Consider the following 14,816-nt stretch of genomic DNA (forward strand, 5'->3'; position numbering starts at 1 on the left):
GTTACCCGACCTGTAACGCCTGTTAGCATATTTATTTTTTCCTTACTCTACGGCCTTATAGCAATGAATGTAATATGGAATGTTTGCATCTTTTCGTGCATCTTAAGTTTATCCTTAGTTTTGTACAGACGTTCATCGTCTCTGAACGAAGTTAATATATTTATATATAATTTCACAGGCATGTTTACCGTATGTATTGGTTTCATTTCTTGGGAATCATGACAAGATTCATTTGTTGCGGTCTCAGGCATCACGGCCTGCTTCCGGAACAAAGGGAGCAGGTCCAACCCTTACCGCCTATATTTTCTGGGTTTTGTATGAGGGTTTCTACTCAAGTTCGATATTCAGAAATGCATCTTATTAAATTGTTTATGTTTATAGTTGGCGCACAGCACATCCATCTCATTTGTTTGGCATACCGGGACATTCATGTTTTAATGTTGGTTTGAGGTTTATCTGAGGGTTTACCCTGCACTACTGTACCTAAATGTTCTTTGTCAGTGTAATTATTCGGCTTTTTATTTATTAATGACCCGGCTGTTACACAGCGCTCTACCGTCTTTCTTATTATCGGTTAAGCTTCAAAAGTAATTTATGGTCTCATACCACAGGTTCATAGACATAGTGACTTTACATGCATTGCGTCATATCTATACTTGCATATGCTCTGTATCTCGCTGGTTTCTAATAATGAACTTTCTTTATTTGATTCTGGCCGCAGTATGCCACACCTCTGTTATAACTTATATTTCATCTATGAGTCTGTACGCGGTCGTTAAGAACAAGATTTTATTCTGTTAGCTGTATATTTATTTACACTCTCAGACTCAGGAATATTAACTCGTATATCTGTGTCTGTTTATTTCGGTAAAGAAAATGTCAGTTAGTGCATTTGTATATTTAATCATGGTTTCCATCTTGTCATCGAGAAGTCTCACTGTCGACTGTATATATAAATACCACACTTTAAATATACCTGTAATCACCTCCATAAAGATAAACACAGGCACTTGTATTTGCTAACATTTCTTTTTCTAAATAAAGAATCTAGACCTTTATATTCCATATGCAATCATTACCTGATTTTAAGTAAAGCTATCTAATAAGCGTACCTGGTAATCTGCTACTGTCGCTTTGCTGTAATGTTCACCTGCGGTAATCTAGCTCTTATCCTCCCAACCTCGAGAATCCACTACACTGGATCTCCCCTCCGAGCTATCTTGTAGGCCACAGCCTTTTTCAAGATTCAAGCACCACGGTGCAGGGTTATCTGGTCATAACCAGACTTAACCCAGTATTCACACTCTGCTCTCTCCTCCGGAGTCCGCCTCTGCCTGTTCCCTAACAGCCCAGAGGTTTTTCCTTTTCCACCCCTTTCTGGGTGAGAGGAAGTTGTCTCCTGTTCAGTTTCTTAACTGATTCTTTTCTTTTAATAGAAAAGGCCCCTTTGTGGAGGCTGCCATCATTCTTTCAACACATGTGTATAATAGTTCATTATATTTTCTTTTAACAAATAATAATGTCTTAATAACAAGCTGTCACCCATATTGTTTTTACCACAACAATTACCGGAAATTACAAGTTACCAGGGTTATTACATCTTCCCCCCTAGGATTGGACATCGTCCCGATGTCCATTCTTATCAAATAAATTTGGATAGGCTTTTCTGAAAAGTTCCTCGTCTTCCCACGTAGCCTCCTCAGGGCCATAATGCTGCCACAGCACCTTAATTTGGGTAATAGCCCGTTTCCGCAGCTGCACTTCTCTCCGGTCGAGAATGCTCTGTGGTTCGACTAGGACCCCGCCTTCCGGTTCGACCTGCAAACAACCAGCACTTAATCAATTCCTCATTAAGTGTAGTGGTATAATTAAACCTAATCGGATCAATTCTTACCCGTACATCTTGCCATTGTATAACATGTCTAGGGTCATACACATATTTCTTTAGGACAGAAACATGAAACACATTGTGAATCCTAATGTGGCTGGGTAAAGCAAGTTGGTAGGCCACCGGTCCTACTCTAGCGAGAATCTGAAATGGTCCGAAATATCGGGGAGCTAGTTTAGCGCACCCGCTCCACTGCAGTGCGCTCCTTCTAGTTTGAATCCTTACAAATACATGATCACCCACTTTATATTCTGCAAATCTTCTTTTCTTATCTGCGAAACTTTTCTGTCTGTCTTGTGCAGCCTTTAGGTTTGCTCGTACTTTCTTTACCATATCTTCCATGTCCTTTAACATTTCTGGACCCAAATTCAATTTATCCTCTACCCCACTCCAACCCGAGGGTGTGCGGCATTTTCGCCCATACAAAACCTCAAAGGGACTTAGCTGGGTGGAGGTGTGATACCCATTATTGTAGGCAAATTCAATCAAATGCAAATATTCTTCCCACTGAGTAGGCTTGAGCATCACATTTTCCCTCAGCATATCTTCCAATACCTGATTGACACGCTCAGTTTGTCCATCGGTTTGTGGATGATATGCTGTACTAAAATTCAGCTGGGTGCCCAACTCAGCAAACAATGTTTTCCAGAAAGTGGAGGTGAACTTCACATCACGGTCCGATATGATTACCTTTGGCATTCCATGCAGGCGGAACACATTCTGCATAAAGAGATGCGCAATTTGTACCGCCTTGTAGGTAGACTGTACGGGTATAAAGTGTGCTGCTTTACTTAGTTTATCAACTACAACCATAATAGAATCATTACCCTTCTTCGTTCGTGGTAAACTAGTTATAAAATCCATGGAGATGGTTTCCCATTTCCATTCCGGAATAGGTAGGGGCTGTAACAGTCCCGCTGGGTGTTGGTGTTCAGCCTTAATTTGCTGGCACTCCAAACATTTTGCCAAATATTCCACCACTTGCCTTTTCATTCCAGGCCAGTAATACTCTTTTTTGAGTGCCATAACCAACTTTTGATATCCTGGATGACCGGCATAATGGCTGATGTGGAATTCATCTAAGATCAGCTTCTTAAGGTCACCGGAGTTGGGTACATACATTTTTCCATTGAGATACAGCATCCCCGTGTTATCCAATGTATACCCTTGCTGTAACTTGTCATGATCAGCTTGCTGTACCTGCACTTTCAAATGCTGATATTCTGAGTCGTTGTGCACTGCTGTTCTTATTTGTTCAACCAGCGAACTCTGCCACCGGCTGGCTGAAAGTTCACATAAATTATGAACTTTTCGACTTAAGGCATCTGCTACCCGATTTTCTTTGCCCTTTAAATGTTTTATTTCGAAGTCAAACCCACTTAGAAAATCTGCCCAACGACCTTGTCTCGCGTTCAAAGTGGGCTGATTGAAATAATGCGTTAGGCTATGATGGTCGGTTAACAGCAGAAATTTCTTTCCGAGAAGATAATGTCGCCACATTTTAAGGGCATGAATTACAGCAGTTAATTCTAAATCGTATGCAGAGTATTTCTGTTCATGTTCTTTTAATTTCCTAGATTCATAGGCTATTACCTGCCCTTCCTGCATCAATACTCCCCCCACGCCCTCTTTGCTTGCATCAGTGCACACCACGTAATCCTTATTAGGATCTGCGATTCTTAAGATGGGTGCGGTGGTGAGTAGGTGTTTCAAACGATCAAAACTCTGCTGACATTCTGCTGTCCACTTAAACGCCCTTCCTTTCTTTTGTAATGAGGTAATAGGATAGGCTATTCTCGAAAAGCCTTCCACAAATCTCCTGTAATAACCAGCTAATCCCATGAAGGACCTGATGTCCGAAACATCCTTGGGTGTAGGCCACTCCATAATAGATTTTATCTTCTCGGGATCAACCGCAATTCCCTCATTTGTAATCACATGACCCAGATATTGAATTTCTTCCTTAAAGAAATCACATTTGCTAAATTTAGCATAAAGCTGATGCTCCCGAAGAGTTTGCAACACCAATCTAAGGTGCTCCTCATGTTCCTGCTGGGAACGAGAATATATCAAAATGTCATCAATGAATATCAGTACAAACTTGTCCAAAAACTGGTGAAACACGCTATTCATCATGCACATAAAGGTGGCTGGCGCATTGGTTAAACCAAAAGGTAGCACTACGAATTCGTAGTGCCCGTAGCGTGTTCGGAAAGCAGTTTTGGCAATGTCCTCATCCTTGATCCTGATCTGATGATAACCAGATCGCAGATCAATTTTGGAAAACACCTTTGCTCCTTTCACCTGATCAAAAAGTTCATCTATTCTGGGTAGAGGATACTTGTTTTTGACCGTGAGCTTATTCAGCTGTCGGTAATCTATGCACATGCGAAAGGTCCCATCCTTCTTCTTCACGAACAATACTGGAGCTCCCCAAGGTGATACACTAGGTCGAATGTACTGCTTATCTAGCAATTCCTGGAGCTGCAACTTCAATTCCGTCAACTCTGGTATGCTCATCCGGTATGGTGCCCTCGATACTGGAGCTGCCCCTGGTACCAACTCTATAGTGAAATCTATGTCCCTTCTTGGAGGCAGACCCGGAATCTCTTCAGGAAAGACGTCTGTAAATTCCTGCACTACTGGTATGTCACTTAATGCAGACATCTTATCTTTTTGATTCGCATAGCCAACCTGTATGGCATAGATTTGACATTTCTTTCTAATACACTTAGCTAGTTGTGTTGCAGTTATAGGTCGAACCTGAACAGGACGTTTAATTCCCTGCAATTCCTGCTGCTGTTCCAAATCATCCTTGTAGTATATGGTCTTGGTTTTACAATTCACCAACGACCAGTGCTTCTCCAGCCAGTCCATACCAATAAGTATGTCATAGGAACCTAACGGAAGTATATTCAAATCTGCCTTTACAGGCTGTCCAGCTATACTAAAAGAACAGTTATTCACTTTAGCTAAAACCCGCCTTTTGGCCCCCGTAGCCAGCTGGACCAACCATGGGTTTTTAAACTTTTCTGATGGTAGCTTACAATGTTCCACTACTTTTGGACTAACGTAACTTAACGTAGCCCCTGGATCAATAAGTACAGCTACAGAAAGGTTTGAGATCTTACCTTCGAATTCCACCATGGAAGGTTGATATTCCGCTTGCCGGTCTTCTAATGCTGCATTGATCCTTGGTACACTGCGTGCCACGTCACCTACAGTGGAAGCTTCATGGATTTGAGATATCTGATCAGTTCTTTTACGCTGCAGACAGTTCCTAGCATAGTGCGGTCCCTCACATACCCAGCATTGAACTGGTGGTTTGGTTCCTTCAACCTCTGATTTAGCAGGGGGTTCACTAATCCTGTTCTCGTTTGGCTTAGGCCGGAAAGTTCCCTTACTCGTGCTTCTGTTAAACTGTCCTTTTCCAGCCCCTTTGCCACCATTTCCGTGGCTGCCTTTGTTGTTTCCAGCATTTCTGCTACCTTTTCTCTCATTCCATTTTCTGCTGGGAATTTCTCCCTTTTGTTTGTGCTGCTGGTAGCAAATTCTGGCCTTCCTAATTGCCTCATCCATAGTTCGGGGGTTGTCAAACTCGATTCGCTCTCTGATATAGGCTGGCAAACTACTCACAAACCTTTGCACCTTGGCCTTCTCCTCTTTTATGTAAGGCACATAACGCAGTAGAGAGGTAAAGCGATTTATGAATTCATCCATGGATTGTTGTCCTAGTCGTAAATCATGAAATTCTCGCGCCTTCTCATCATAAAAGCGCTCAGTTAAGTACCTCTCCTTAAAATATTTCTGAAACTTTTCCCAGGTTATGCTTTGCTCACTTACCCCCTTCACAATTTTAATTTCTTCCCACCACAAGGTGGCTTTGCCTTGCAACTGGAATATAGCCAACCGTGCCTTCAGATTTTGATCATATTCGTACAGCTGAAAATATTTATTAATATTAATCAGCCATGCTTCTGCTGCTTCCTCCTGTTCTCCATCAAAGAGTGGGGGTTTGATTTTTCGAAATTCCCCCTGTAGTTCCGTTCTCTGTCTCTTGGTAGCCTGCTGCTCTTGCACGTTATCAGAATGGTCTTCCCGCTCTTCTGAAATTTCAGGAGCATAATTCCGCTCCTCAGTGCCCCTTTGCTGTTCTGCACTGGGACTGGGTAAGGGTGGATTTTGTTTTACCGACAAGCTCTTCAATATTCTTTCCTGTTCCATAGTTAATCGTGCATTGTCTTCTCGCAAGCGTGCCATTTCACCCTTCAGTTCTTGAACGGTTTGAAGTATTGCCTGATTAGCACTGCGTGTCTCAGCACCAAGCTGAACCCACAGTCCTGTGTTGTCTGGTGGAATGCCACCAGCTCCCGGCATTTCCTCCATCTTATTGTATAACTGTCAGCTGTGGAATGTCTCAATATGTTCCTGATATACACAAAAAGACATGATTAATGACAGTGTATTGTATACATATATAAGATAATTGTTCTTTCTGTTCTTGTTGCTGTTCCAGAGGTCTCAGTTTTTGAAACCTCGCTCTGATACCACATTGTCACGACCCTGCTACTTTTACCATAAAAAAAAAAAAAAAAAAACTTTGTTATGTCCTACCTTCCATTTTACCATGGTTAGGATACATTTGTTTCGCACGAGTATATGACTTTGTATAAACGTGGATTATGATTTATGGCTCACACACCTTAATCAATATTCTTTAACATATGTTACACCTCGTATGTGGTCTTACTATACATTAACTTCTTAATAACTCAACACATGCTGGTGCATTGGTTTTCCCTCGTCCGGATGGTCATTAAACTCCAGCGCCACATGGTGAACGGTCATGGCCAGGTGGCTGCAGGCCATGTGGAGCCATGTGACCATTCTACGGTTTGTGCATTCGATAAACGTGCCATGCTCCCGCCCAAACGAACGATGAAGATTGTGTCTCCAGATCGGACGGTGAAAAATGACCTTAGGGTTTGGTTGACATATAAGTTTACCGAGTTCTTCGGTTCTGGCTCATTTGCACATTATGCATACACAGGTTTTCCGACAGACTCCACCACCATACCACTCTGCTGCTCGCACAGGTATCTTCTTATCTATGGTAAAATGTTACAGCTTACGGTTAATTCATGGCATCTACTCTCTCTCAGGTTCTAACGTTTACCTCCATACTTTGATGATTTACACAGTGCGGTGCCGTGCAGAAGGGTTTGGCTTCCATGGCGTCGACCATCCGAGGGATCTTCTGATCGACCTGCATTCCTTTCGGGTAATCCCTTCTCAGTAGTATGTCTAGACATTTAGTCAGCTTGGAATGAATGTTTGGCGGTTGTTAATGACCGACGGAGCTGATGCACGGTATTTATGTGCCCAGGTCTGTTACTCTGGTTTCGAGACTTGATGTTATTCACAGGCGGCATTCTTGGCCGATTCTGTACTTTACAAACCCTTGGGTTTTAGAAGTTGTCGGTTTATGGCCACAGGCCAACCGAGGGTTTTGATATTTGGTCATGTTGTTTTACAGTCGTTTATATAAAGGATTTGCTTTACACAATGCACAGTCCATATTTCTTGAAACTCGCTATTACTATGAGCCGGGGTTACCCGACCTGTAACGCCTGTTAGCATATTTATTTTTTCCTTACTCTACGGCCTTATAGCAATGAATGTAATATGGAATGTTTGCATCTTTTCGTGCATCTTAAGTTTATCCTTAGTTTTGTACAGACGTTCATCGTCTCTGAACGAAGTTAATATATTTATATATAATTTCACAGGCATGTTTACCGTATGTATTGGTTTCATTTCTTGGGAATCATGACAAGATTCATTTGTTGCGGTCTCAGGCATCACGGCCTGCTTCCGGAACAAAGGGAGCAGGTCCAACCCTTACCGCCTATATTTTCTGGGTTTTGTATGAGGGTTTCTACTCAAGTTCGATATTCAGAAATGCATCTTATTAAATTGTTTATGTTTATAGTTGGCGCACAGCACATCCATCTCATTTGTTTGGCATACCGGGACATTCATGTTTTAATGTTGGTTTGAGGTTTATCTGAGGGTTTACCCTGCACTACTGTACCTAAATGTTCTTTGTCAGTGTAATTATTCGGCTTTTTATTTATTAATGACCCGGCTGTTACACAGCGCTCTACCGTCTTTCTTATTATCGGTTAAGCTTCAAAAGTAATTTATGGTCTCATACCACAGGTTCATAGACATAGTGACTTTACATGCATTGCGTCATATCTATACTTGCATATGCTCTGTATCTCGCTGGTTTCTAATAATGAACTTTCTTTATTTGATTCTGGCCGCAGTATGCCACACCTCTGTTATAACTTATATTTCATCTATGAGTCTGTACGCGGTCGTTAAGAACAAGATTTTATTCTGTTAGCTGTATATTTATTTACACTCTCAGACTCAGGAATATTAACTCGTATATCTGTGTCTGTTTATTTCGGTAAAGAAAATGTCAGTTAGTGCATTTGTATATTTAATCATGGTTTCCATCTTGTCATCGAGAAGTCTCACTGTCGACTGTATATATAAATACCACACTTTAAATATACCTGTAATCACCTCCATAAAGATAAACACAGGCACTTGTATTTGCTAACATTTCTTTTTCTAAATCAAGAATCTAGACCTTTATATTCCATATGCAATCATTACCTGATTTTAAGTAAAGCTATCTAATAAGCGTACCTGGTAATCTGCTACTGTCGCTTTGCTGTAATGTTCACCTGCGGTAATCTAGCTCTTATCCTCCCAACCTCGAGAATCCACTACACTGGATCTCCCCTCCGAGCTATCTTGTAGGCCACAGCCTTTTTCAAGATTCAAGCACCACGGTGCAGGGTTATCTGGTCATAACCAGACTTAACCCAGTATTCACACTCTGCTCTCTCCTCCGGAGTCCGCCTCTGCCTGTTCCCTAACAGCCCAGAGGTTTTTCCTTTTCCACCCCTTTCTGGGTGAGAGGAAGTTGTCTCCTGTTCAGTTTCTTAACTGATTCTTTTCTTTTAATAGAAAAGGCCCCTTTGTGGAGGCTGCCATCATTCTTTCAACACATGTGTATAATAGTTCATTATATTTTCTTTTAACAAATAATAATGTCTTAATAACAAGCTGTCACCCATATTGTTTTTACCACAACAATTACCGGAAATTACAAGTTACCAGGGTTATTACAACTTTCCACTTCACTTTCCCGACGATTCTGGTTATTACGCTTTTTATATTTTCCACCACATTTTCTGGGACCATCCCGCTTCCCACGCTTTCAATTATCCCTCCAACCATCCCGCATATTACGCTTTTAATTGTTTTCTCCGACATTCCTCATCGTTTCCACCTCATTTCCGCTTTCTAATATTTTAATTATTTTCCACTTCAATTTTCCCGAGAATTCGGGTTATTACGCTTTCATTAATTTATTTTCCACATCATTTCTTGCGAAGATGCCGCTTCCTACGCTTTTAATTATTTTAAATCTCGCTTTTAATTATTTTAACTCTCTCTGATGGTTAAACGTTAAAATTCCGATGCAGGTCTTCGTTTCACGATTTTTATATCATTATTTAACAACAAAATGCTCTTCATGTACTATTTACCCACCTACTTAGGAAGAATATAATGTTTACCTTCTTTAAATCTTTCCAACTTTCACCATGTTTTAACTTTTCACCATTTTTATATCTTTATTTAACATCAAAATACTCTTCATGTACTATTTACCCACCTACTCATGAAGAACATAATGTTTACTTGCTTTAGTTTTTTCCAACTTTCACCATGTTTCTAACTTTTCAAGATTTTTATATCTTTCTTTAGCATCAAAATGTTCTTTAGTTACTATTTACCCACTTGCGCATGAAGAACATAATGTTTACCTTTTTTTTAGCTCTTTCCAACTTTTACCATGTTTCTACTTTTTTGATAAATGAAATTATGACTAATCTTATTGTTAAAAGAAAGAAAAACTAAATTATAAAGCACAAAGTGTTTTTGTATGTTATTGAGGAATTTTGCCTAATCTTATTGTTAAAGAGAAAGAAAACTACTAATAGAGCATAAAGTGCTTTTGTATGTTATGTGATGAATTAGTTTTAGATAAAAGCATAAAAGTAAAACTACTAATAGAGCACAAAGCGCTTTGGTAAATTATGTGATGAATTAGTTTTAGATAAAAGTATAAAAGTTAAAAATGTGAATTTTATTTTACTTCAGGATTTGACTAGGCTTAATGATTAAGAACATGTGCAAGAGGTTACAAGTTCAATTTAAAAAAAAGGATAGAGTATGTACACTTCTGTAAATTTTAATAATTAAATCATTAACTAAATACAAATCTCAAATAAAAAATCTCATACACCAATTTAATTTCTAATTTGATTGTTACTTTAAAAACAAATTATTATTATAATTATAAAAAACATATAAATATGCTGAATTTACAATTAATGTGCTAAAACTAAATTATGGTTTAATTTAAATTTATTTGAAAAAAAATTAAAATTAAAATTTATTTAATCCTTTTTAACGTGTATTATACATATGATAAAATAAAAAAATATGAAATAATTTTAACTAAAATCATAAAAGACAATATTCACCTCTTTAATTAATTTACATGGAATTAAATCATTTTTATTCATATTTATTTACATACAAGATCTATCTGAAGAAACCAAATCTTCTTTGCATCATTGCCTTCAATTACAAAATAAATTCATTAACCTATTTACAATTGTATTAACCTATTTATACAACGAGGTTCCCAGCGCATGTCATTTATTGTGCGGTGCACAATGCATTTTACTTTCAAGTGACTTGTATGTTGGATTTTACATTAAAAATAAGTAGCTTCTATTATGCCTAATTGCACAAGCAAGAACCAACAATCCACATTTCCTTTAAGATGTGAATAAATTACAATTAAAAAGTAAGTTATGTTTCATTCTTATTTGTTAAAAGGTTTGAATAAATGGTGAGAACTTAATAAAAAATAAAAAATGTTTTAAATTATATTCAATAATTTATAAATAAAAGATTTATAGTTTACATATTTTAATAATATAGATATTTTAAGAAATTTAATTATTTTTAATAATTAATTTATAATTATGAATGGTAATTCTATTTAAATACATTTTTAATTTATATAATTTTTTTTAATTAAATTAAAAAGTTTAATTTTTAATATTATAATTTAAATATTTTTTAATATGTCTTATTATATTTTTAATATTTTTTTCACTTATAACTTTTCACTAATATTTTTTTGAATTTTTCTTCTTATTCTCAATAAATTTGATTCATGTCTAATATTTTTTTAATAATTTATTTAACTTTTTTTTAGTAATGGCTAATTTCATCCCCATTTTATTTATTCTCCTAGGAGTATTTATTCACATCATCTCAAAGTTTTTATGTCCGTGATGATGGATGGAGTGTCCACTTGAAAAGTTGGAGAAACTAAATTAGGCAACAAAGTTCTCTTCCAAAAATCATCTTATAATACTTTTATGTCTTTGATTATATGTATATATGTAACTAGGAAATTTATATTAAGCAACATATGCAATTTAGAGACACACAATTGATTACACTAAAAATTATTATTTTGCTAAAGTTCTAAGATAGGAAATTCTAATTCAAACTCTTCCAAAAAAACCCAAGAAAAACGTGATTGACTTTTTTTTCCAACTGCTCAAAAGAGCTACATTCCAACATTTCTTGCATGAGTAGATTCTGATGAATTCATTATACAACAATAGACAAAGCAATACATAATTAAATTGAATTCATTATACAAAAATATGCAAAGCAATACATAATTAAATTCGTTTTTGAGCGTGATTTCTTGTCACCATTGATTGGGACTCAATAAGATATGTATTCTTACTCTTCCATACCTTTATCCAAACTTCTTTTGATGTAGAGTTCTTCCAAACCTAGAGGATCTTGGATTGGGGATTCTTCTTGAGCTAAAGATTCAAATTCATTAGCTTCATTTGCCCAACTTGAAATTAACCATTGATTGGGATTCAATAAGATATGTCTTCTTATTCTCCCCTACCTTTATCCAAAATTATATTGATGTAGATGCAGTACTTGCAAGTTCCTCCAAGCCTAGAAGATCTTGGATTGGGGATTCTTCTTGAGCTAAAGATTCAAATTCATTAGTTTCATTTTCCGAACTTGCTAATAGAAGAGGGCCAAACTTACCATGGAATTATTGTCTTGAGTAATGTGGGATAAGATTTTCTATTTTTGGGCTTTGGGAAACCTATTATTGTTTTTTTTCTTGGTAAATTGTAGTATCTTGAGGTGGAGAAGTGACTAATGGAGATTTTTCCCAAAGGACTAGCTGATGATCCTCTAAAGAACTAATCCACCAAGTTTATTTTTGCTACTAGTTCCTATTTTTCTTAAACCCATTTGGACATTGAGAATCTATACGTGTTATGAAACGAGCTCACAAAAAGATATAAAAGATAGTTGAACGCCTTAGAATTCAGCCTCTTCGTGGGGGCAACCTCCTTTACATTACACAAATGAACAATTCTTGGATGATACAAATGAAAAGACCTCCTTCTATATATAGGAGTCTAAGGGGTCATAATATAATCAGAGCTGACATAACAACAATAATGTAAGGGCACAATAATAACAATAGTGGGCTTCTATGGGGCACAATAGTAACAATATGGGCACTACATGGGTACATCAATATAATAAGGGGGTTGTACTAATAACAATAAGGGTTACACTAGTAGTATAGGGGCCTAACAATACGACATGTTTCAAAACAAGATTTACATTGCAAGGAGACTCACTCATAGTCTAATTTATGAGCCTCGGAAGAGCCTTTTCCAGTCAAAACAATTTCAATTGGGAACACTAAGTTTAAATCTATTTCCACACAGATTCTAACATCTGTCACAATACTTCACCTTTTAGTTTTACAAGAAACAAAATGGCAAGAGTAGACCTAATGGCCTGAAGAGAGGATAAACCCTAAAGATGTAGCGATGAATTTTGGTGTTGCACCCAAACAAGAGTTATGGTCAAAAACTCCATCAAAGGATTGAAAGAGGGAGACTAGGGCTTCAAGAACAAGCATGCATTGCCTGAAAACCATGGATTAAAGTTCAAGATCAAATCTCTATCTTTGACATTGTCAAAATCGACATTTTTTTTTCCTTTGCATAAGGGGACGCAAACATCATGCTTTATCATAGAGATCCAATATTTTTCTAACTAAGCATGAAGTTTTGTTAAGCCATATGTAAGCCCCATATTATCCCTAAAACCCCTCATTAATCTCTAAATACTGATGATTACATTTATATTTTTATGATTACATTTATGTTGTTATATTGTCACGGTCTCATTTTATTATAATTGTACCATTTGTCTCCTATATATACACTAAGGAGACCTAGTATTGGAATCATCAAATATTGTTTTATACATTGTATTAATTATAAAAAGAGGGAGAAGAAAATTATAATGATTATTTTATTATCATTTTAAGACACAAATGTCGTAACATTTGGTATCAAAGCTCATGATCTTAGTAGGGTTTTGCTACTCAAACAAGTCACTATGACATTTACACTATAACGTTTTTATGAGAGCATTCATACAGTAAAACTTAGAGAATATTAAGGAGAACTCATGCATAATATCTAGTTTAAATTTTACATCTTATTTCATTATATTTTCAGAAATATGCTCCAAGGAAGTTAGGGTTCTTGAATGCTCTTGCAATCAGTCTCAAACCAGTCAATTTAGAATTTTCACTATAACTTATTTTTATGAGGTTTCAGATTGTGAAACTTGGAGCACATTGACTTGAAATCTTGGTGAACATCTAATTCAAATTTGAGATCTTGGTTCCCCATAATTTCATATATATGCTCCAAGGAATTTCGGGTTCCTGGAATCAATTTCAAATAGGTTAGTTTGACATTTTCCCAATAACTTTTTTCCTAGGAGGTCTCAGATAGTGAAACTTGGATCATATTAAGGAAACATCTTGGGGAACATTTGGTTCAAATTTTAATATGTGGTTCAATATACTTCCAAATTTATAACTCTTGGAAGTTAGGGTTTTTGAACAATCCTGAAATAAATTTTAAACAAGTCGGCTTGGTGTTTTTGTTATATCTTATTTTATAGGACTTAAGTTAGATTATGAAATCTTCAACAATTCCAAGATACATATAGAAGTACCTTAGGTGAAAATTTCATAATAATATTTGAAGAATTGGATAAGTCTCACACTACACAATTTTGCTTGTGGGAAGAGGCCAAAAATCAACAAGTTTTTGGAAAGTTCCAGTAACATTCACTTGAACATCAAATATTTTTCACATGGGTGGAATTGCAAAAAAGACATATCAAAGTATTACAACCCAAATTTTTGGATCCATAAGGACTCAAATCTCAAAGATATATCAAGAAAAACTCCAGTCATTCAAATATTCTCTAAATTAAGTAGATAAATTACAAGTGACATTGTTAACTAGAAGAGCCCATTTTTTTGGTGATTACAATTTGTGATAAAGAGGAGTACTATTACTATTTTCCAACATGCCTCCATAGAAAGCCACTACAATCAAATCTAAAGAATGTTCATCGTGAACTCATTAAGAAAGTGAAGACTTAGAATTTAGATATCTCATTTAGATAAGAAAGTTGATGAATGAATGGTAGTATGTTGAAAGGTGGATTTATTAGGTTCTCAAGAAAAAATTAAAAGAGAAATGGAAAATAAGATGAATGAAAATAAGGAAGGAACATAATTTATAAAATGAATGAAAATAAGGAAGAAATATAAAAGAAGATGAATGAAAATAAATAAGAAATAGAAAAGAAGATGAATGAAAAAAGAGAGGAA

At 36.5% G+C, this 14,816-nt stretch overlaps 2 protein-coding genes across 2 annotated transcripts; one reads left to right on the top strand and one right to left on the bottom strand.

The window, feature by feature from the left end:
- Nucleotides 1-1,246: 1,246 nt before the first annotated feature.
- Nucleotides 1,247-6,274, bottom strand: LOC149209112 (uncharacterized). Its single transcript, XM_089398520.1, has 4 exons — nucleotides 5,864-6,274; nucleotides 4,334-5,701; nucleotides 2,444-3,850; nucleotides 1,247-1,399 (listed from the first exon to the last, which is right to left on the bottom strand). Exons 1-4 carry the CDS (start codon nucleotides 6,272-6,274, stop codon nucleotides 1,247-1,249), a joined length of 3,339 nt encoding a protein of 1,112 aa, XP_089254646.1.
- A 407-nt stretch (nucleotides 6,275-6,681) lies between these two features.
- On the top strand, nucleotides 6,682-7,440 carry LOC149209113 (uncharacterized). The gene is made up of 3 exons (XM_089394221.1): nucleotides 6,682-6,984; nucleotides 7,090-7,169; nucleotides 7,275-7,440. The coding sequence occupies exons 1-3, from the start codon at nucleotides 6,698-6,700 to the stop codon at nucleotides 7,358-7,360; spliced, it is 453 nt and encodes a 150-aa protein (XP_089250347.1). The 5' UTR covers nucleotides 6,682-6,697; the 3' UTR covers nucleotides 7,361-7,440.
- The last annotated feature ends 7,376 nt before the right edge of the window (nucleotides 7,441-14,816 follow it).

This window comes from Pinus tabuliformis, chromosome 1_2, assembly GCF_031772625.1.
Source record: "Pinus tabuliformis cultivar Carrire ecotype Pingquan chromosome 1_2, CPIR1, whole genome shotgun sequence".
Classification (NCBI taxonomy): domain Eukaryota; kingdom Viridiplantae; phylum Streptophyta; class Pinopsida; order Pinales; family Pinaceae; genus Pinus; species Pinus tabuliformis.

Bases quoted from the DNA above. Each gene is read 5' to 3' on its own strand.
- LOC149209113 (XM_089394221.1), top strand. From the start codon at position 6,698: ATGGTCATTAAACTCCAGCGCCACATGGTGAACGGTCATGGCCAGGTG. The intron at 6,985-7,089 runs GTATCTTCTTAT...TGATTTACACAG, and splicing joins CCACTCTGCTGCTCGCACAG to TGCGGTGCCGTGCAGAAGGG. The intron at 7,170-7,274 runs GTAATCCCTTCT...TTATGTGCCCAG, and splicing joins TCGACCTGCATTCCTTTCGG to GTCTGTTACTCTGGTTTCGA.
- LOC149209112 (XM_089398520.1), bottom strand. From the start codon at position 6,274: ATGGAGGAAATGCCGGGAGCTGGTGGCATTCCACCAGACAACACAGGA. The intron at 3,851-4,333 runs GTATCACCTTGG...GATTTCTTTAAG, and splicing joins AGCAGTACATTCGACCTAGT to GAAGAAATTCAATATCTGGG. The intron at 1,400-2,443 runs GTATTGGAAGAT...GAAACTGAACAG, and splicing joins AAACTGAGCGTGTCAATCAG to GAGACAACTTCCTCTCACCC.